Source organism: Acomys russatus, chromosome 3 (genome assembly GCF_903995435.1).
Source record: "Acomys russatus chromosome 3, mAcoRus1.1, whole genome shotgun sequence".
NCBI lineage: Eukaryota > Metazoa > Chordata > Mammalia > Rodentia > Muridae > Acomys > Acomys russatus.
The window spans coordinates 42910799-42933900 of NC_067139.1; the positions used below are offsets into that span (position 1 = coordinate 42910799).

General features: G+C 47.0%; 1 protein-coding gene across 3 annotated transcripts in view; it reads left to right on the forward strand.

The window, feature by feature from the left end:
• The first annotated feature begins 2189 nt into the window (after positions 1 to 2189).
• Positions 2190 to 23102, forward strand: part of Flnb (filamin B) — a 130815-nt gene continuing 109902 nt past the window's right edge. For all 3 annotated transcript variants that reach the window (XM_051172872.1, XM_051172880.1, XM_051172889.1), the window contains exon 1: positions 2190 to 2640. In XM_051172872.1, the coding sequence (XP_051028829.1) occupies positions 2349 to 2640 (292 nt within the window). In that variant the 5' untranslated portion in view covers positions 2190 to 2348. The remainder of the gene's footprint in view (positions 2641 to 23102) is intronic.

Here is a 23102-nt window from a genome sequence, read left to right on the forward strand (position 1 = left end):
CTCCAATACCCTCACACAGACATACATGCAGGCAAAACACCAATGCACATAAAATAAAAATAAATTTAATTAAAAAAAAAAAAAAAAAGAGGTCAAGGCCATGTTTGGCAATACGAGAAGTTTGAGGCTAACTTCAACTACATGAGACCCTATTGGGAGGGGCACACATGAGTGAGCACACTATGGTTTAAAATGAAAAGAAGAAAATGTCCCCTCCTGTTCTGTCTCCAACATCAGTATTTGCGTGTGAATCATCCCAGAGGTATTTTCTGCACTGACAGGTAATTATATACACACACACAGCCTTTCTTTATGTAGGACCAGCAGACTTGCCATCCTGTTCTGCACTCAACTGTATGGCCACTTGTTTTGGAGACCCCCCTGTAGGCAGCTGAATTTTCCCTCCGGGATGAACACGTAAGTGAATTAAGTTCTGTGTGGCAAAGGCCCAGCCACATCGACCACCAGAGATGACTAGATCTGGTGTTATGGAGCGGCAAGCTGGCAAAAGAAAATGAAATTAAAGATACAGGCTGACTTCCTGGGTATAGAAGAGCTCACAGGAAACTAAGTCACTGAGATAAAAGTAGAAGGTTTTTCTCCTGGTATTATCATTGTGTCTTCTATACCAAAGGAAACTAAAAGCTGGAACTGTGAGTACACGCTAGGAACTGGGAGCCTGAAGCCAGCACAGGTGAATAGCAAGAGCTCGTTACTCTTTTCCTTGTAAGGCAGGGAAGGGCCGTTCAGCCTACTAGTATCAATCTCCTTTAATTGACATGTTTGCAGTTAATTGCTTTGTGGAAATGAGTAGAGCAAACACCCCACCTAGGGCAGGGACAGGATGTAGATTCTCCAGGCCCCACACCCCAGTGAGAGCGTCTGCAGGATGAAGGCTGCCCTCGTCAGCTTGCAACTACTCATCCCCGTATCCATGCACCCAGCCAGCCACTAACCCACCCACTGACTTCTTTCCTACACTTCTCACATGGCAGCCCTCCCCCAGGAACACAGCTGCCCGCAGTGGCTGAGGTGGACCTGACCCGGTTGGTGGGGCGTGCAGCCCAGTGTGGAACTGATCCAGTGTTGAGAAATGGATCTTGAATTTCTTCAAGGCCTTAGAGCTCCATATACTCCCCCACGCAGGGGAGCAGGGCCGCCTCACGGAGGAGATAACCAAGCTGAGCCGGAGAGTTGCCAGGCTTAAGGAATTGGAAGAGAAAAGGGACACAGGTCAGTAGGTGCCAGGACCCGTCTATCAAGCCCTTTCACCAGGCTGTGCCTTCTTGGAGCCTCCTTGGTTGTCATAGTCAATCAAATAAAACATCATTCTGAACCAATACAATCGAAAGGGTCTTCAAGCAAGTTTGTGACTATGGAGAACTAAGGAGGTGACAGGATGAGAAAGGTTTTGTGCCCCCAAGGAGGAGCAATCCTAAGCCAAAGCATGCGCACAGATTCTAGAACCCAGAAAGGCAAAGGAACAGGTTCTTCCCCAGAAGTTCCAGCGAGAAACGCACTGGGCCAGTGACCTCAGTTTTGGCTCACTAAAGCCCAGACAGGACATCTAATTTGCTGAGATGCAAGATAAGAAATTTGTGGGATGTTTGTTTGTTTTTGTTTTCCGAGACAGGGTTTCTCTGTGTTTATCCCTGGCTGTCCTGGACTCACTCACTTTGTAGACCAGGCTGGCCTCGAACTCACAGGGATCCACCTGCCTCTGCCTCCTGAGTCTTGAGATTAAAGGAGTGTGCCACCACACCGGGCTCTTTTGTGAGATTTTTTTTGACACCAAGTCTTGGTAATTTGTTACTCCAGCAAAATATAACCAACACAGTTCATTTTCACTACTGCTGCTCAGATGTGTGACCTTTAGGCTGAGTTCCTTGATATAAGAAAATCAATGTGTCCAATTAATCATTGGCTTGCCCGCTCTGAGAAATGCACCTGCCTCTCACCGAGACTACAGATGGATGGCCATTTCGTCTAGTCCCCTGCCTCCTTATGTGCCCTCATTCTGGGCCTTTCCCAGGTTACTTTCTTCTAGAAGCCTATCACATCAGGTTAGTGAGACTCACCAGGGTAGTGCAGGCTTTGGGCTGTAGAGGGCGAACGTAGCTAAGGAATTCGCTTCTATAAGGTCGGAAAGGGGCGGAGTCTCGGGGGCGGGGCGGCGTCGCGCGCAGGCGCCAGGCCAGGCTACTTGCGCGCTCGGGGGCGGACGAGGGCAGAGCAGCTCCTGTTGCGGCTAAGGTAGCAGCGAGTTCGAGCCCCCCTTGCATTTGCCTCGTTTTCCTATTCCCCGAGTCCCTGGTGCTTGTTGCCTCCGCGCACTCTCCGCCTCCAGGATGCCGGTGACCGAGAAAGACCTGGCGGAGGACGCGCCGTGGAAGAAGATTCAACAGAACACGTTCACCCGCTGGTGCAATGAACACCTCAAGTGTGTGAACAAACGCATCGGGAACCTGCAGACCGACCTGAGCGACGGACTCCGGCTCATCGCGCTGCTCGAGGTGCTCAGCCAGAAGCGCATGCACCACAAGTACCACCAGCGGCCCACCTTCCGACAGATGAAGCTGGAAAATGTGTCGGTGGCGCTGGAGTTCCTGGACCACGAGAGCATCAAGCTCGTGTCCATTGGTGAGTGTTGTGGCCAGACCCCGACATTTGCAGAAATCGGGGTATCCGGCAGCGCGCCCCACCGGGGGTCGCTTCCTGGGGCTGGATGTAGGCGTCGAGGGGAGGAGGAGGTGTCCCTGGGTTGAGGACCTAGAAATCTAGGCCTTTTCTGCGGTGCCATCTGTGGCCTGGGACCTGGCGTGATTGCTCGCCACGGTGTGCTTGGCGGTGTCGCCAGTGTTGCGGATGGGTTAAACACTTAGACCTTCCATTCACAGCTGGAGCTTTGGTTGCGGGGGTGCTCCAGGGGTTGCTGGGAAAAGCGTCTGCTGACCCTGAGAGCAAAGCCCTTGGACCCTTACCAAATTCCTACTTCACGCTTGCCAGGTGCGCCTAGACCAGAGTGATCCTCCTGGGCTGAAAGGGCGTTGGCTAGGAGTCTGGGCGTGGAGACCTGAGACGCGACCGTTCTCTGGCTCTTCACCTAGGTGGAGACTAGGACCTGGGACCCTCCCCTCCCCTTCCAACGCCGGAATGGGTGTGGGCCCTGATGTTGGAAAGGCAATGTCCTCGTTTCTCAACTCTGGCTCAGGGCTGGAGGGTTCCCTCGAGTTGAAATAATTTAGTGGTGATAATAATTAATGTCTGTAGAAGAGGGCCTAACTAGCACTCGCTGGGCGGCCCCAGCCTTCTAAGTTAGCTCAATACTCAACGTCTGGTGGGCTGAGATCTCCTTAGGCCCACTTTACAGAAGAGGGGACTTTTAGAGGGCTATTGGCTTGTCCAGGGTCACTGTAAGTGTGGTCCAGCTAAGGGCTAAAGCAGTGCCCCATCCCTTTTCCCTGGTCTTCCTGAGAGAAGGAGTTTGAGTCCGGCTTCTTTCCTACTGTCCTGGCTTCGAGAATTAAGGTCTGGAGTAGTTCAGGCTTCTAAAGAGGGAACAGAGCCCTTGAGGATGTGGTTTGTGACTGTAGGAACCATGGGGGGTTAAAGTGTGTGCGCCCGGGCTCGCTCCTTTGCCCCCGTAGGCGTTCGTGTGGGCACACATAGCATATATTCATGCAGAGATTTTTTTTGTGTATGCAGAGGATGTGTGCACTCCATGGAGGGCTAGGGATTCTTCCTGAGGAAATAAGGCCATTATTAGTGACCCCAGTGACAGGAAGAAAGGAAGGTGGGTGTGGCTTCTGGAACTTTCTCCAGTGGAAAGGGGTTCCCTCTAGAATGAACCTCCACCCAGCCTCACCTTGGACTTTCTCCACACCTGTGCTGGCAGGTAGAGGAGCTTGTTACTTCCTGGGTCCAGGCAGCTACAACCAGTAGCCTCCCTCTCAGCAGGCTCTCCTTCCCAGGTGTGGCTTCTCAGTGGGGGAAGCTGCCTGGGTTGCTTTGTGGTCTGGAGGCCCATCTCTTGTATCAAGGAGAGAGCACCTCAGACTTTAACCCGGAACTCTCCTTTCCTACGAAGAATGATTCTCAAGGCCCGCCTGGCTGAGCTCAACTTGCATTCATTCCCTGTTTTAAACTGTATATTTATTTCATTAACTCGACAAAGAAATTTAAATTAAACCAGGTGTTAAACATGGCATAGAATCGCTTCAAAAAGAAACCATAGCACCGGAAAGTGAAGGGTGGCCTCGTTTTACCAGCTGAGCTGCGTCCAGCACCGCTCCACAGCTTGTGGGTCTCCTTCTGGCCTGGTCTGGAGGTCCCTCCCTCACCGTTTCCTAACTGATCCTCATGATTTTTCCAGCTTTGAACCGGCTGAGGCAGGTTAACTTCCATGTATCTGATTGATAATGGGTTTGTTACTGTACTGCTTGATTTGTCTCTTTAAAATATTTCATGGATCATATTCTCCAAAGTGGTATTCCTAGGTTAGAGGGTGTGACCACATACAACTCCTCCCTCGTTGCTTTCCAGAAAGATCTCTTAGCAAACAGGTTTTCCAGCCTCTGGAGACCCGTCTATCTTGCCAGGGGCCCAGACTGCTGAAGGAAGAGATGGAGCCGAAGGCGTCTTGCGACGCCTAGGGATGTTTTAAGTAGTGACCTGTCTAGCTTGGCCTTCAGTTCACTTATTCACTGTTCATTTTATATTGTCTGGTGCTCATCATAGCACTTTTTATATGGCCACCCACAGTGTGTTGTAATTCTGTTGACTACTCCCATTGAATATTCAGGGTAATCACTTGATAGCAGCTAATGTCTTTTTGATAATGGTCTTCTCTAGCAGTTTCCAGAAGGGTCAGGGGCTGGGTTCTGTCCTAGGCTGCCACATGGTACTTAGAAAGCAGTTGCTGTTGTTACTGCCGTTGTTGTTAATATAGTGTCCCTACGTAAAGACAGGGAACAAAAACGAACCAAGTTCTGGAGATGACAAGTGGCTGGACAGTACACTGGGGCCAGAGTGCAGGTTTGCCAAGCTGTTGATTTTGAATTTTGAGTAAATTTCCTTCTAGTGTCAGAGATTAAAAAAAAAAAAAAAATACCGCCTCCCATCTCCCTCTCTGCATAAAAGGTTTGATGTAGCCTCTATTTTGCAGTTCCAGGGTGTTGAAGTGGTGATTTTGATACCCACCCACAATTTGAACCTTAGCCCCAGATGCATAAAGATGATGGGGTCTTCGGTGAGTGACAGGGTTCATCCTCTGGGCTGTGAGGAGGGGAGTTAAAGTGGAGTCAGTGTGTGTTCTTATGGTTGGAGCTGTTGAATAATAGCTGCTGTCTCGATTGGTGGCACTTGACTAGTTTTCCTGTTCTCCAGGGGCTCATGTTTTATGTACAACCTGGGAGGGTTATTGGATGAATTCAGGGCATCATATGGCTTGGCTGACTCCCAACAGTTTACATTGTAGGAACCTTTAGAATCGTGTTTGTAAGACCAGCTGTGGACATGAGGTGGTCAGAGCTGCCAGAGGACACTGGCATACCTGCCAGCAACTTCTGAGAGACAACCCTGGCTGTTTATTTCCTCACATTTGTGGTTCATCAGAAGTTGGTTCTGCCCTAGGCTCTACTCCAAAATTGAAAGCTTTGTTTCGTTACTTGTCTTGTAAGTTCATAGGGAGGCTCAGCATACTTAGCTTTTTGGTTTTGGTCAAGAGTTGGTAGTTATATTTACTTGTTTTCTCCACAAATTTGGGCAGCCCAGCTCACTTTGGAAAGGAAGGAAGTCTCCAAGCCCAAGAACGACAATGGAGGCTGCTAGAAATTTGGGTAATATATCATGGTTTGGTCCTTTAGAAAAGGGCCGGGTGTGATGGCGCACGCCTTTAATCCCAGCACTCGGGAGGCAGAGGCAGGCGGATCGCTGTGAGTTCGAGGCCAGCCTGGTCTACAAAGTGAGTCCAGGATGGCCAAGGCTACACAGAGAAACCCTGTCTCGAAAAAACAAAACAAAACAAAACAAAAAAGAAAGAAAGAAAGAAAGAAAGAAAGAAAGCAAAGAATTTGCCCCCCTTTTTACAAGATGCAGCTGGTCCTCATGTTTATTCAACTTAACCTGCACAGGGTCTGCTAGGCATTGTGAGTACGAAGTCCCAAGACTGAGTCCCTGGGTGGATCATCATGCCGCCAAGCATCTTTGCCTTCCTCCCTTTGGTCCCATCACCAGAGAACCGGTGTACTATAGATGGTTCCCATTTGTGCGTCTTCCTGAACTAGCTAGCAAAAGCCCATGTGTTCTTTCGGACCATGCAACCTAAGACCCCAGAGGATTCTTATGCAGTGAAACTTCATGCTTTGTTTGAACCGACAAATTCAGGGCCATTTGCAACAAGACAGCAGCACATCCCTGTGAGATACAAAGTTAAAGGCAAGGTGGTGTCTTGGTTCAATTCTCACTTGCTACAAAGTACCTATTAAAAATTTCCAGGCCTCTGTTGTTGTCTAATTGCTGAAATAGAAATAATAAATACACCTTAAAAGATTGTTACAAAGATAATTTTACATGTCGTTTATATAACTTGTAATAAAACAAGTTTTAAAAGTGGCTGGAACAGGGGCTGGAGAGTTGGCTCAGTAGTTAAGAGCACTTGTGGCTCTTGCAGAGGACTTGAGTTCAATTCCCAGCACCCACACAGTGGCTCATAACCATCTGTAAATGCAGTTCCAAGACATACTCTGCCCTCTTCTGAACTCCATAGGCACTGGGGACACATGAGAGGCACACACACATGTATGCAGGCAAAACACTCATTCAACAAACTAATTAAATAAAACTATCTTTTTAAGTGGCTGGAATAGTTCAGGGTACATAATAAGTGCTGTATGAGTGCTTGTTAACTGAACAAGATGCCGTGAGATAATCTCAAGCTGGCCTTGGAAGGGCTTGCACACTGAAATGAAGCTCAGAGTCAGTACTGCTCGGGGAGGCCAGCGCAGCTGGCTGGTGTTCATCCTGCTTGCTAAAATAGAATGAGGAGCTGCCTAGAGGGTGTCTGCTCCTTGGAAGGGGATGACCCCCGGTATGTTCTGGCTGCCTCCAGGGCCCATTCACACTAGCTTTGTTTCTGAGCTGGACAGGAGCTCCAGGCGCCTGTCATTCCAACCTCCCACCCCGTTCAGGAATCTCTGGGCCAAATCACTTCCAGATGGTAGCTGGGGCTCTGCTGAGCTCTAGCAGTGGTGGAGCCAGCATGCCAGCCAGTGGCTGCCTTCGTTCTTGGAGGGTCTGTGGGAAGGAGGGCTTTTATTTGGAGCCAAGTATGTCTTTAGGCACTCCCTTCCCCGCCCCCTGCCCTCCCCCTGCCCCTCACAGGTCCAGGTTCTGCCCCATGAGCAGGCATCAGCAAGTGGGCTGCTAATTTGGTGGAGTGTGGCTGCCTTGCACTTTGGGGCAGTGGATGCTCAGAATGCAAGCTTTTGGGCCAAGGCCAGGGGTTCTGGGCATCTTACTTTCTGTAGACATAGGATCAGCATGTCCTAGGCCTGGTGGTCCAGGCGTGGACTCAAAGCTACAGGGCTTGGATTGTGATGCCCACTCTGCGCCATAACAGCCCTGGTGTTTTAGTTTTTTCTAAGCTTTGGCTTCTCCATCTGCAGAATGAAGCAGAACAATCATTGCCATGGTCTGGTGGCAGAGGGCAATATGTTCGATTAGGCTGGGCTGTAGCTCCGTTGGTAGAATTCTTGCCTAGGATGTCCAGAGCCTGGAGTTTGAACCTCAGAACTAAATGAATCTGTCACGGTGGCACACACCTGTAATTCCAGCACATGGGAAGTAGAGGCCAGAAGATCAGAAATTTGAGGTCCTCTTTAGCCACGTGGAAAATCTGAGCTTGCTCTGGGTCACACACAATATTCTAGCACAATGATGTTGATATGCTCATTATTAATGGTCATTCATTAATGGCATTCTACTAGAAATCAGCTTTGACATTATTGTTGTAACTAGTTGCCAACTGAATGTGCCAGTGACCACTGGGTAGCATCAGGGTTATCATATAATGGACAATAGCATTTCTTCAGCGGCTTTGAGGTAGAGCTCTTAGGTGGCTGTCTTAAAACATTTTCATGAGAAACTGAGTGCATGTCCTAAGGAGAGCATTTCCTGGGGAAGATGATTAGAAAACCAGGTGGTTCTCTGTAGGCTGTGGTGCCAAAATGGTAAAGCGACGGTAGCTATATTGGACGTAAAGATGGGGGCTGCTGGTTATTTTATTGTGTCACTTGTTGTGATGATTGGAGATGGGGGGGGGTTGGGGGAAGGGGAACTGAGCTATCTGTAAGTCCCCTACATATTCAGTATTTTTGTTTTTTTGTTTGAGACAGATGACTCAGGATGGCCTCAGCCTTAGGTGCTGACATTGTAAATATACACCTATCAGTAGCCTTTGTTCTAGGGACCTTGTAGCGTTGGCCCTGAGTGTGTTTCTTTGATAAATGAGAGCTGTTATATCTCCTCTGCAAACTGTTGCAAAGTAATTGGGTAAGGCTTTTACTTTGCCTATTGTCTCAGTGGCAGAGTTTACCACCAACCCACTGCGGCCATTCATCTTCCTTCAGCCAGTCTTCTGTACTCTATGATGTCCCTGGCCAGATACTTTTGTACTGTAAGGGAAAATATAGCTTGGCTGTTGACTTAGTCCATCCTGGTGATGAAACTGCACTGCAGTCACGCTGGCTGCCTGCTTCCCCTCCCCCACCACCAGTACCTGACTTTTCTGTGTAGTTCAGGTAGAAAGCTTGGCAGGAGCAGCAGTATTGTTCTGTTTCCTTGGCTATTCTTGGTCCCAGCTCTGCCTCTTGATGATGATGTCTGGGTGCTCGATGTTGAGGTGTGTCTGCTTGGCCTCTTCTGTAACATCAAGTGTTTACACGCCTTCTGTCTGCTCAGCATCAGTCTGTGATTCCTATCGCTTCTGATCCTCATTGCAAACCCAGTGATGCTTTATTTTATTTTATTTTTTTTTATTTTATTTTATTTTATTTTATTTTATTAGATAGGGTCTCACTTCATAGTGCAGACTGTTCTCAAGTCTGTGATCCTCCTGCCTCCACCTTCTGAGTGTTGCATCTGCATTTTATATAGGTGGGGAACTAAGGCTGAAATCCACCTCCCTTTGTAAGACAGGTACGGTACACACTGGGACTGTCTTACTGACTAGAGAAGCCAGTGGGCCATTTGTCCCCCAGCATAGCTCTGAATGCAGTGCAAAACTGTAAGATGGCTTAAAACATTACGTGCAGAGTCTTTGTCTCTTTTGTAATCCAGTTCCACGGTTCTGGAGTATGAACCTTAGGGATGACTGCATCCTGTCGCAGTGTCAAAATGTTGGACGGACCTAACCTGTGAGCGGGCAGTATTTTCACATCAGTCAGGCTGTAAACTGTACAACGGGTCTGTTGTAGAAACAGGTTGTGGGAGGGACTTTTCTTCTTGATTAGGTGTTGGTGGTGGTTGGTTTATTTCTTGTTCTGTTTCGCTTCAGACTTCACTCATTGGTGCTTGAGTAATGCAACACCAAGATTTTCTGCTACAAGCTGGGCTTGTTTGATGACACAAGCAAGCTTCAGCTGCTCAGGAGGCTGAGTCAAGAGATTGCAAATCCAGGGCCAGCTTGTGCTGGCCAGCTAACTAGGATCCTGTCTTAAAATGAAAGTGGAAAAAAAAGGGGGAGGAGGAAGGGGGTTGTCCATAAAAATATAGAATAGTGATAGAATGCTTATCTAGAATGTGTGAGGCCCTGGCTGGGTTCAATCCCAGGTATTGGAGGGAGGGAGAGAAAGAATTTCCTGACACACCACAAAAACTCTCGCACCTGTTCCAGCTCCAGGGATCATTGACTGCGCATGGAGGATGCTTTTTGCAGGTTCTTTAGATTTCTTTGCCTTTGGTTCCCTTTGGGGAACAGCCAGTGCTTGTTTGCTTTGAGGCTACTGTGTGGGCCTTGTGTTATGAGGCCAGGAAGCCAGAGGTGAGGAAGGAGGCATCCTTGTCGCTTCTGTCCTGCATCTGGAGAACTCACAGTGCCTGCCACAAAAGCAAGTGTGGACTGAGGTGTGTGTGTGGGGGGGGTAGGTGGGGGATGTGCCAAGAGGGCTGCGTCAGGGGAGCATTGGTGACAGTGGACATTGGCCCAGCTGTTCTCTTGTCAGAAATGACCTCACCTTCATCCTTTCCTTCTGCCAACCTTTAAATATTAACCAGGAGGAGGTTGTTTTCTGGGGAGTGCAGGGTTCCTTTCTTTCTGCCCAGGTCTGGCAATGGTCTCTTATTTGCTTGATGGCTCTGGCTTAGGTTGCCTGTAGTTCCACCAAGTGGCTTTCTGTTCATTTATTTTTATTTTATTTATTTATTTATTTATTTCCAGCAGGCTGCAGGCTGGCCACCTGCAGGAAGGAAGCTGTGTGCTTGAAGCTGAGCTTGTATTGCCCGTGGCCTTCTCTCCTCTCAGAGAAGCTGGTCTGAAGGCCCATTCAGGGTTCAGCCTCCTGAGCAGTTCAGGGCTAGCTGATTGAAAGGTCTGGGCGTTTACACAGCGCTCCTGTTCTCTGTCTCTGAAGGCCCTTTATGCTGGCTTGAATTCCTTTTCTCATGGAGATTTGAAGCTCTTTTCACTTACGGGCAGGTCACCTTACTGGGTATTTTCATAAGGATTTCGCCATGCCAGACAACTTTTGTGGAATTTCCTCTCTGATAGAAAGGCAGCCAGTGAGGTGGGAATTATTTGAAACTTAGCTTGGAATGTTGGCACTGTCGCTATATAGGGAAACGGGTGGGGCTTTGTGGCCAGGGCTATGTAAATTTGCTGTGACACATAAATTGAGATTTTTTAAGATGGAAGGAAAAAAGGGGGGGGGGGGGCAAGCAGTTGGCTTTTCTTTCCCAGGAAGATCCGGTGTTTGTTCCCACCTTGTGCTGAGTGTGACTGAGGGACAGGCCGGCCTCCCTTGCAGGCTGGGGTACTAAAGGTTTCTAGTCCCTAAAATCAAGTTCCCCTCTTCCTTCTACAAACCATCCCTCAAGGAAACAGCTTGCTTTTTAGTCTTGTTGGTACCACAGCCCTTGTGTAAATCAGTCTCACTTCCTTGCATGTTCCTGGAGCGACTTAACAGATTCCAAAGAAACAAGAATGATTCAGCACTCCAGTCTGTCACAAACTCTCTGAATAAGTGACAGAGTCGTTGGTTATAAATTGGCTAGAAAAAGGCTCCTCAAGGGACCAAAACTCTTAAGAAAAAAATTTTTTTTCTTTCTTCCCGGGTTTTGTTTTGCTTTGTTTTTGAGACAGGGTTACTTACAGCCCAGGCGGTCCTTATACTCAGTATGTAACCAAGGATGATCTCCAACTTGTAACGCGCTGCCATGTCTTGTCTACGCAGCGCTGGAGATCATACCCAAAGGAAGGCTTTTTGCTTGCTGGGCAAGCACTCTGCCAACTGAGCTGTATCCCCAGGCTTTGCAGGTCTTCGTGGCTTGGTAGTTCCCTTAACCAAACAGAGCTCTTGGTTCTGGTCAGAAAACTCTGTCAGAAAGAGGCAGGCAGGAGGAGCTAGGTGGAGCCTGGCTTAGAAGCCCCTGTGGTGTTGTCCTGTTCCTCAGAGCAGCTGAAGGAGGCTAGCTGGCAGGATGCCTCTGGGACAGGACAGAGGCACTGTTACTGGAGGGATCTAGAGGTCGGCATTGCACTTCCTGCAGGCACCTCTCTTACCACAGTCTTCTCTGTGTCCCTTTCTTTTTTCTTTACTATCCAAGGTAGGCATTTCACAGGCCCTTCCCTGCCTTGTCCTTAGGACCCACATCCCTCTTACATCTGACTTGTCTCCTAAAGCTGTGAATCCTCATTGCTCCAAGAAGCAGGCGCTGTGCCCAGCTTACCTCTGAGCAGGGCACTTAATAGGAATCTAAGAAATTACTTACTCAATAAATAAAAAGTCTCTAGTAGAGTGGGTTGAATAATAAGCCCAGTGCATTGATTTGCTTGCTTGGTGTATGTGTGTGTGTGTATCAAGACTTCAGATTTATTTTATCTTATTTGGCACCTCATGTTAAAGTGGGAACAGTGTCTAATGATCTGTGGGTGTCCCAGCAAAACACCCATTTTTGGATCTGTGGTGCTGAACTTAATTCAGCCCTTCATACTCACCCTCTCCACACTGACCTTTGACATCAGCTGTTCGAGAGCAAGGTTTTCCAAGTTGCCATGTGAAGCTCAGATAATGAACTTAGTAGCAAGCCACTGAGGATCAGACCCCAGGAGTCACAGGGAAGCTTCATGAGCAGTAGAGAGTGCATACAGAGTGTCTGCTGATTAGCAGGCAGGGTTAGAAAGGTTGTGATACTGTGATGTGTGATAATGTCCTTTTACAGGTAAGGAAACTGAGGCATGCCCAGCTGGCTAGTGAGGATGTGGCTGGTTGTTATTGTTAAATTTTTAATCTTTTTTAAAAATTATTTATTTTTATTTTATGTGCATTGGTGTTTTGCCTGCGTGTATGTGCAATCATCTGTGTGAGGGTGTCAGATTCCCCGGAACTGGAGTTACAGACAGGTGTGAGCTGCCGTGTAGGTGCTGGGAATTGAACCCGGGTCCTAGAAGAGCAGCTGGTGCTCTTAACTGCCGAGCCATCTCTTCAACCTTAAGGTTTTAATCTTGTAAAGCTATCCATTCCCTCAGCATGTTTTTTGAAACCTACTTCTAGACCATTTTTTTTTTTTTCTATTAAAATTTACAAAGCCATATTTGGAAGCTTGTGAGGTGCTTGCCACTAAACATGAAGACTTGGATTCAATTCCTGGGACCCACATGTTAGAAGGAGAGAGAACGCCTGCAGATTGTCCTCCGTCTTCTGCTACATATGTGGCATGTGAGCATACACATACACACACACACACACATAACATAAATAAATGTGATTTTTAAATTTACATTTGCAATTGCTTATTTTACCCTCCCCCCCCCCCCAAAAAAAAAAATCAAGAACACAGAAAGCATGGATCTCACCTGTAAAGAACTTTGAGGGTTTTTGTTGTTGTTGTTTTGTTTTCTTTTAGACAATTTGACTTATGTCTCCTTTTAGTTGTAATGTGGAAAAGAGAGGTGCATTTTCTTAGGAACATGGACTGGCGCTTTCTTGTGCCATCTTTGCTCACACTGGTGTTTGTAACAAGCTTCACCTTTGACCTTTAGCTGCTTGGACCGGCATTAAAACTGGAAGACCTACTTGCCTCTCATTATGGTTAGGAAGGCTCCCTTGGTTCAGGAACATGTTTTGGTCAGCCGTGGAGCCAGGGGTGTTCCAGTTACTTCCTGTGTCTTAAAAGCTTTTAGGACCAACTTTTATTGGAACTGACAGGGTCTGCTAATAACAGTTATTATGTTTGGTAACTGTTGCGATTTTTGTCTCATGTTTAGCTGCCCAGTAGAGAAACTCAATTTAGTTTTTAGTTGCTCAGCTACACCATAATTTCAAATGTGTTTCAGCAGTCCCCTAGCAGGATGGAGTTGGACAGCCTGGTCCCCCTCTTGCCTTCCTAGGGACTTGTAGAGACTGTCCCATGCTGAAGGCTTCACGCTCTTATGGAGGATCTGTTTCTCAGCACTCCCAAGGACAGCATATCCACAGATTATCCCAACTCCATTTCCTGTGAAGAAAAGGGGAGGTAATGAAAGCAACTTCTGATTCAGCCACTCTCCAAGCACTTAAGACAATGGGTCCGAAAGACCCCCACCACTTCCTCCAGAGTCTTGGGGCTGAGTTTCTGGAGTGTTCTGACAGGAAGTACTTTGACCTCTCACAGCACTCCCAAATAGCACTCTGGTCCTGGAGGTCCATAAATGTCATGTAAATCACACATGTAAATCTCCCATGTTCTTTATTTTTTTTTTTTTCTTCTTCTTCTGTGTAGTCGTGGCTGTCCTAGACTCACTTTGTAGACCAGGCTGGCCTCAAACTCACAGAGATCCACCTGTCTCTGCCTCCTGAGTGCTGGGATTAAAGGCATGCGCCACCCCACCCAGCTTGTAAAAAAAAAATATATATATATATATATTAAAGAAAGGAAGGAAGAAAGAAAGAAAGAAAGAGCATTTGAAAGAATTGCTGACTGCTTTTTTGTTTGCTTGGATTGGCCACAGGAAGCAGCTTTTCTCCTGTTCTCCAGACCTGCATGGTGGTTTGTAGTTTCAGATGCTTCTGAGGCTCACAGGACAGGAGTTTGAAACCAGCCTCGGCAACAGTGGAAAGGCTATTCGAGCCTGGTGCTGTGTAATCCCAGCACTCAGGGAGGTAGATGCAGGCGGACTGCTGTGAGTTTAAGGCCAGCCTGGTCTATAAAGCGAATCCAGGATAGCCAGGACTACACAGAGAAACCCTGTCTTAAAAAAAAAAAAAAAAAAAAAAAAAGAAAAAAAAAAAAAAAGAAAAGAAAAAAGAAAGAAAGAAAGAAAGAAAGAAAAAGAAAAAAGAAAAAAGAAAGGCTACCCAAAATGGTGGTGGTGGTGGTGTGTGTTGAGGGAAGGGTAGCTTTTGAGAGTCTGAGGCAGGTGAATTCCCAGCCAGCCTGGGCTACAAAGGAGGTGGAGGACAAGGAAAACCCCTACATCTTTCTCACAGAGTTCTGGGGTATGAAAGCTGTTGTGTCCTTAGCACTGGCCCCACTGCACCTTGGGCAAATGAGTCTTCACCCTGATGTCACAGGTGCAGTTCTGCTTAGCTTTTCAGGATTCAGTGGCAATGCTGATGAGCAGGGAGCTGGAAAGACTTGGAGGTGTTTCCAGTGTTAACCAGGCTATGCCAAACGCTTGGCTTGCTCTCATCTAGAGCAGAGTGGTAAAGCGAGCCGGCTGCTTCCACCCGGGCCCAGAGCTTTACTGTTTCTGACTTTCTCTTCCTCTAACCCAGGCCCTTGGCATCCGGGACATCATTGTCAGGCTACCTGCACTACCTGCCAACATTTTCACTGCCCTAAGTATGGCCTGAACCCCGACCCATCCAACCTTGCATCATGAGGCTTGGGATGGTATTTTTGCAGTGATGCTTGGGAACTGCCCTGGACATCCAGGTTGCTGGGCCAGGATGGGTGTAGGAGGCTGCAGGGAGTGCATTCTGTGGTTTCTAGTATAAGTGTGGCTCCTCAGTTCTCACCCTACCTGCTCCCTCCATAGAGTGTGGCCTGCTGGTTCCGTGGTTAGGGTAGACTTCTGTCTGCTAAGACGGCATTTAATAATTGTCGTTCTCTTTTCTGTGGCTAGGGAACATCCAGCCCCTTTCCCAAAGGTAGAGCTGGTGAAGGTTCTCGAGTGAGGAAGGCAGAACTCCAGTTTACCCACAGGAAGGAATGAGTCAGTCAAAGGTGCTTTTTCCGCAGGGACACAATGGCTTTTGTTTCTCCAGCTCTGGCAGTTCAGTGTTATGGATAATACCAGCGGGTGTTTTAGCCCAGGCTCAGGCTAGCTCTTCAGTCTTCCCAGGCCTATCTCTATGGCCATTAGGCCTGCGTTACCTGAACTTCAGCCACTTTCCTAGTTTCTCATCCTATGGCTGTCTCCATTTCAGTCTCACTTAATCTTATTTCCCCCTGCGGTTGACTCACTTTTTACAACAGATATAATTGAAAAGGAGATTCCGTGTCACGATCATAATGGAAAAGCAACACCACTAAGTAAACGGAAGGTAACCATAAATAAACCCAAAACAGTGTCACCGAGTCCCAGCCAGAAGCTTGCCTGTGCTCAGCGTGAGGTCTCCCTGCTTCTAGTAAAAGGGGCAAGCAAACAGCAGAGCAACCGGTACCACACCGATGCTAAGCCTTTCTCATGACCTGCTTAGACCTGCTAGAGGGCAGGAATTGGGCAGAGACCCACACCTCTGCGGTGCGTAGTGAATGCTGGTCAGCCAGCTCTGACAGGAGTATACAGTGGTTTGGTCTTCTCTGGTTTGTGACCCACACAAGTACACAATGACTGAGTTTGAAATTGTTCCCTGTTCTGAGCGTACATGGCTTCTCACAATGTACCCTGTCATCTTCCCGGGACAGACACATTCAGTGGTCCAGAGGGTCATCCTCCTATGTGCTTTCCCTAAATTCAGTTTTACAAAACATGGTGTGAATGGATCCAAGAAAGCAAACTGGGAGATTATTTGCTGCCGATACTGTATGTTTTGCTTACATGTGTCATAAAATACATATATGTTCATGGGAATGACCCACCACCAAAACTTGTGGTGGCCAGGGGTGTATGTGTGCCATCACTAGGGCAGAGAAGTTCAGGGGTGTGCAGCTGAATTTGAGGGCAGCCTGGTCTACATAGCTGGTTCTAGGCCAGCCAGGGCTACACAGTGAGATCCTGTCTGAAAAACAAACGAAAGTGGGGAGAGGTATGCGCAGGCTTTTGATTCGTCTATTTAACTCTTCTGTTGAATGACAGTTGTGCTGCATTATTCCCCCCTGTTCTGCTTGTTTGTCTGGGCAGTTCCTTTATTAAAAGACTGAGGAACGTAGCTCAGTAGTAGAGTAGTAGGCTAGCATGTGTGAAGTGCTGGAAAAACATTGGAAAAATAAAAGTATAACTGTCTGAGAACAGTGGCACGAAGCTGCAGCTCTAGCTCACCAGGAAGCTAAGGTCAATCATGTGGGCCCCCAGGAGTTTGATTCAGCCTAGGCAACCTAGCAAGACTCTTTGCTTTTCTTATAAAAAGGATCGGTACAGTACATCTCTCTATTTGACCATGGGGAAAAAAAAAGAAAAAATGCCTTGTGCTATTGTTGTTGTGTTTGGTTGTCTTGCGCACATGTTTGAGCCCAGCTTGTAAGAAAGAAAATAGATCATCCTCGAGATGTTGGGATATGATAGGAAGACAAAAGACCTTCGTGCTGAGTATGGTTCCTCCCCACTCATGTGTTGAAAGACCTGAGCTAATTGCCTTGGCCTGTGAGGCCCTCCTGTTGCCTGTGAGCATGTCAAGCTTGGGGTTCCCAAAGACACAGAGCTCCCAAAGTTTGCCTCCAGGAGCTTCAATAGCCTTTTGTCTGGGAGAAGACAGTTTCTCCAAGTCTTCCGAGGGACTGCTGAAGTATTTGCACTCTCTCCAGAAGTGGGTAGAAGTCCAGAGGAGCGGGATGATGGAACACGCGAATGAGTGAGGGAGAGTTGACTCCAAGATCACCTCTGCGTGACCTACCTCACGGTGTTGGCCCCAACTAGTGGACTGTGTTCTGGGCCCTACATTTAAAAATTCAACAACAACAAAAACAAACAAACAAAAACATCAATTTGAGTATAAATCAGATATAATAAAGGGGGCACCTTATTACACTTGCAAGCATACACACTCCTACCCTCAGATACACATTTCTTCACATAGAAGGGCATCATTAGCAGTATGAAGGCAGAGCATGTCTGTGGAATAGCCTTCAGAGTTCCTTTGAACTTCCGACCTGAATCTTGACATCTCATTTGTGATTACAGGTGTGTGCCTTCATGCCCAGTTTGGTTTATGTTTGTTTGTTTGTTTGTTTTAAAGTGGCCTTTGAGTTCTTTTTATTTATATATATATATATATATATATCTCAACTGTTATCCCATCCCTTGTATTCTCCCATTCCTCCCTCCCTTCCATTTTCCCCTTACTACCTTCCCCTATGACTGTGATTGAGGGGGACCTCCTCCCCCTGTATATGCTCATAGGGTATCAAGTCTCTTCTTGGTAGTTATGTTTGGTTTTTAAAGATAGTATTTTTAAAAGATTCTTGGCGAAAGTGGCTGTCACTCTACTTTTACCTGTTCTCTATCACAAAACTTTAAAATTTTCACTGCAAAATAGTTCTTGTAACAAATTATAGGAAAAGTCCCTATGGTCCCGCCACATGGATTAACTAGTGTTATGGTGGATATTTATTGCAAAAACAGAATGCAGCCTTTCCAGCCATCACTCAAGTAGGTAAGCTGTGCCTACCGTGTGCCAAGTTGGTACCAACCATCACATATCCCACTTACTCACCTCCATTTTACAGGCGGGGGAACTGAGAAGCCAAACATCTGCTCTAGTGACTTACCACACAGGCAGGAAGTAGTAGGGGCAGACTTGCGATGTAACGTGGTAGGATGCATACGGTTCCAAGCTATAAGAAATTCAAACAGCCCTGGATCATCCAAAAAAGATGCTCATTGGCTGGAGCACCCAGAGAATTAGGAGTATAGTCAGCAGCTTGACCTGCAGGTTAGCCGGCCACCAGAGAGCCCTGGCCCGTTTCTCTACTGTACTTTCATGGTGGGGTTACTGTAACCATTTTAGGCTCTACTTCTGTACCTCACATCTCAGTGAGGAAGAGGGCAGACCCCTGTTCCCAACAGGCCCAAGAAAGTCGCAGAATTTGGGTGGTTTATCTGTATTTCCTGCCCTCTCCTCAAGTGCTTACTGGCCATATAACCATTGATTGCATTTAGGCCACGTGTTGTATTCCCCCAATTAGATTGTTTTTGTTTTTTTGAGACAGGGTTTCTCTGTGTAGCCTTGGCTGTCCTGGAACTTGGCTCTGTAGACCTCAAACTCACGGATATCCATCTGCCTCTGTCTCCCGAGTGCTGGAATTAAAGGCATGCGCCACCACGCCTGGCTGTATTCTCCCAATTAGAAATTAGAATATTGAAAACGTGGCTGTTCCCACTAGGGCACTGTGACATTAGTTTGCCAATTTTTCTTAAGAACACCCTTCATTTTATGGAAATGTGGTATCACTATGTGTTTCCTACCTGATGACTTAGGGAAAACCATCTTGTCCACACCAATGAGGAGAGATTACCTGGCCCCGTTACAACCATGTGAGCAAAGAACACACACAGACACAGACACACAGACAGACACACACACACATACACAATTTACATTTTAAAAATAGATTTTTTAAAAAAATTTCATATGTATGAGTGTTTTTGCTTGCATGCATGGCTGTGTGCCATGTATGTGCCTAGTGCCAAGGAGGCCAGAAGAGGGCACTAATTTGATCTCGGGAACTGGAGCTATAGATGGTTGTAGGTGCTGGGACTTGAACCCAGGTCTTCTGCAAGTGCAACCAGTGTTCTTAAATGCTGAGCCATCTCTCCAGCCCTCAGTGTACATTTCTTAAAAGATATGGATAGGAAGTAAATTCCAATTTAACTTGGAAGTGGCCTATGGTCCACACCTTCTAGAAGAACAAATAACTTCACAGAGCTGTAGACATAAAGAATTTTTGTTTGGTTGTTGGTTTTGGCTTTTCAAGACATGGTTTTTTCTGTGTAGTCTTGGCTATCCTAGACTCGCTTTGTAGACCAGGCTGGCCTAGAACTCACAGTAATCCACCTGCCTCTGCCTCCTGAGTGCTGGGATTAAAGACGTGCACTACCACGCCCAGCAACATACAGAATTTCATTCCACCTGAAGAGAATGGAATACATTTTGGGGTCAGTGAGAAGCATCAAGTACCCCACCCCCCACTTCCTTAAGTAGGAAGAGTTCATAGAACAAATGACTGTGTGTGGTGTAGGGGATTGGGTTGAGGTCCAGAATTTGTTAATGGAGGCAAAAATCGTAGTGGAAACCAGCAGCCTGTCATTTTAAATGTGGTTCCAGATTAGAAAAGTTTAGAATGAAGTAGGAGCTTTGAACCGCTGGGGCCCTTCATGACACCACACGTACACATCCAAGCTAAAGGATGCCCCCTTGTTGATTAGACAGGAGAGGGGGCTGCCTACTCGGCTGTGTGGCAACGTGGGCATGACTTTTATTAGGACTGAGTTTCTGCAGAGAGGAAGCTTTGCATGCAGTCATCCCACTCTCACTGTGAGCTCACCAGGGCCGGTATCCACACAGCCTAATTGTTTCGGACCTGTGCATGCATGTAAGCTTCTTAATTAGCGGACAGGTTTACTTTTCTTACTTTTCCAAGGAAAGATGACCACAGGAGCCACCGCTACTTTACTTTTTATCTTTAATACTTTTGATCATGGGAGGGGCAGGTACAGGCCATACACATGGAGTCAGAGGACAGCTTGGGGGTGGGGTGGGGGGACGACTCAGTCCTTGGTCTCTGATATGTGGATGCCAGGGATGAGGCTCAAGTCATCAGGCTTGGCGCCAAGCGCCTCTGCCCGCTCAGCCATCTCACTGGTCTGCCACTACTAGCCTTTTCAGCACCAAATTAAAAAAAAGATGCTGAAGTCTTTCTTGGCAAAACATGATGTTCCCCCGTCCAGTGCTGGGGATGGAATCTAGGGCTTTAGTGGTTCTCTGGGGAAGCTCTTTATTACTTGCCTATATGTCCAACCTTAGAAAATTATTCTCTCCTCCCTCCCTTCCTTCCTTCCTTCCTTATTCATTTTTGGATAATTTCTTTATTTATTTTATGTACATTGGTGTTTTGACTGCATTTATGTCTGTGTGAGGGTGTCAGAGTCCCTGGAACAGGAGTTACAGACAGTTGTGAGCTGCCATGTGGGTGCTGGGAATTGAACCTGAGTCCTCTGGAAGAGCAGCCAGTGCTCTTAACCTCTGAGCCATTTCTCCAGCCCCAAACATTATTCTTGATGAATGGATGGGTTTTTAAGTTCTCTCTTTTCTTGCCTATAGTTACTCGCTTTGTCTGCTCTGCCCTTTGGCCCGGTCATGGTAACTCACAGTGAGACTCAGCACCTGGAGTAGAGAGGTCTTTGTAGATAGTTTACAGTATGGGACTGTAATACCAACAAGGGAGTCACGTGCTGGTGTGGTCCTGCCAATTCAGCCCTTGAGAGGCTGAGGCAAGAGGATGATGAGTTTGAGGCCAGTCTAGCCTACGTAAATCAGAGCTTGTTTCAAAAAGCAGATTGCCTGAGAACCAGCAAGGGGGTCGGGTGGAAGGTTAGATGTGTGGCTGGCTTTGGTTAGTTGTGCGTGGAAGGTTAGATGTGTGGCTGGCTTTGGTTAGTTGTCCGTCACTGGTCCTCAATTTTTGCTTTCCTGAGTTAAGATTTGATAGGTGAAAAAAAAAAAAAAAATCATGGGACAGCAATTCCACTCTCAGTTTGTCTGAAACACGGTCTCATGTAGTTAGTCTTGAACTCACCATGTCTCGAGGCTGACCTTAAACAGGATCCTGATCCTCTTGCCTCCAGGAGCCCACTACCACACCCAGTACAATGACACTGGAACAAAAGAAAAAGAAAAAAAAAGTTGTCTATTGCTACTTGAGATTGAACCCAGGGCTTTCTGGCGCTAGGCAAGCAGTCTACCTTTGAGTTACACACTCTGCCTATTTTCAATTTTATTTTTAAAGCAGGATCACTACAAATTGCCCAAACAAATTTTGAACTTGATAGGTTGCCTGGGCCTGATTTTGGTAAGGCCTTGGATTCGGAATCTTCCTGCCTCAGTCTTCTAAGTACGCGTATGTGCCACACACCTGGCTCAGCAAATACTAAATAAAAGTGGTGTCTTGGATTTTTTTGTTTTGTTGTTCTCATTGTTTTGGGTTTGGAGTTTTTGTTGTTGTTGTGTTGTTTTTTGTTTTGTTTTTTGTTTTTTGTAGGTTACATGTAAGGAAGGCCTGTTAATACCAGTGGGAAATGCGACGCCCAGTGTTGTTATTAGTGTGTGACCGTTAATGTGCCGTGAACCGAGGCGCTCGCTCTACACCTGGCTCCCAGCCAGTGCGTTGCTTACCAGATCTCACTCTACTGTTGTGTGGCTCGCTGAGTAACAAACAGGAGCAGTGACCAGACAGAACAGAGTTAGCCTGTTGGCAATGTATGGTGGTCCCTTTCTTCCTGTTGGATCAGGAAATGCTCTGAGGTGCTCTGGGCAAGACACCTGGCTTTGCTTTGTTGCCAGTCTCCTTTTTAATGGCTGAGGATGGTGCCATTATGGGTAGGAAGTTGCGGGATTTATTCTCAACGTATAGTACATGCTTTCTGGTAAGGAGCTGTATTCTCATACCACGAAGAGGTGCAACCCCTGTGCTCCTACGCTCTCCGGTAAGGGGTTAGCATTTTGTGAAACATTAGTGGACACTAGTTCAAGGAGCAAAAGCAAACTGGCAGAAACTGGCACTGCAGGGGGAGTGTGCATAAATACTTATCTTTCACTCCCGTGGAGCCGGCCTCTACCTGGCAAAGAGTAGTTGTTTACATTTTCCTCTTGGGCCTTCTGTGCCTTCTTACTAAGCGTGTAAGTGGGAGGCTTCTAGACTATGCCTGTGAGTCTGAATCTGCTATGTGACTGGTACTTGATTGGTAGGAACAAGCCTTTACAAAACACTGCCACTCTGTGGAGGGGGCGGGGCATGCCTGTAATCCCACCACCGCTTAGAAGGCTGAGGCAGGAGGATTGTGAGTGCAAAATCAATCTGTGGAATGGTGCTAATCCAAACAAATAGATGAGGACATTTCCTCAGTTTATCTATCTGCTAACCATGTGTCTGAGCCGGGCCCCGCAGCAGAGATGCAGAACTTGAATGCCTTAAAGAAAAAGTGCATTGGTGTTTTGCCTGCATGTATGTCTGTGTTAGGGTGTCATATCCCATGGAACTGAAGTTACAGACAGTTATGACTTGCTGTGTAGGTGCTGGGACTTGAACCCTGGTCCTCCACAAGAGCAACCTGTGCTCTTTGTTTTTTGGTTTGTTTGTTGTTGTTGGTTTTGTTTTGTTTTGTTTTTTCAATACAGGCTCTATCTGTGTTAGCCTTGGCTATCCTGGACTTGCTTTGTAGACTAGGCTGGCCTCGAACTCACAGTGATCTGCCTGACTGTGCACCACCACGCCCGGTGTTGCTCTCAACCATTAAGCTATCACCCCCAAACTTCAGTGTCTTTTTTGTTTGTTTGTTTTTTGAGACTGGGTTTCCCTGTGTAGCCTTGGCTGTCCTAGACTTGCTTTGTAGACCAGTCTGGCCTCGAACTCACCGTGATCCGCCTGCCTCTGCCTCCTGAGTGCTGGGATTAAAGGCATGCGCCACCTTCAGTGTCTTGATGAATGGAAGATTTTAATTCTTTTTGCTTTCAGTGTCATTTTCTGTGACT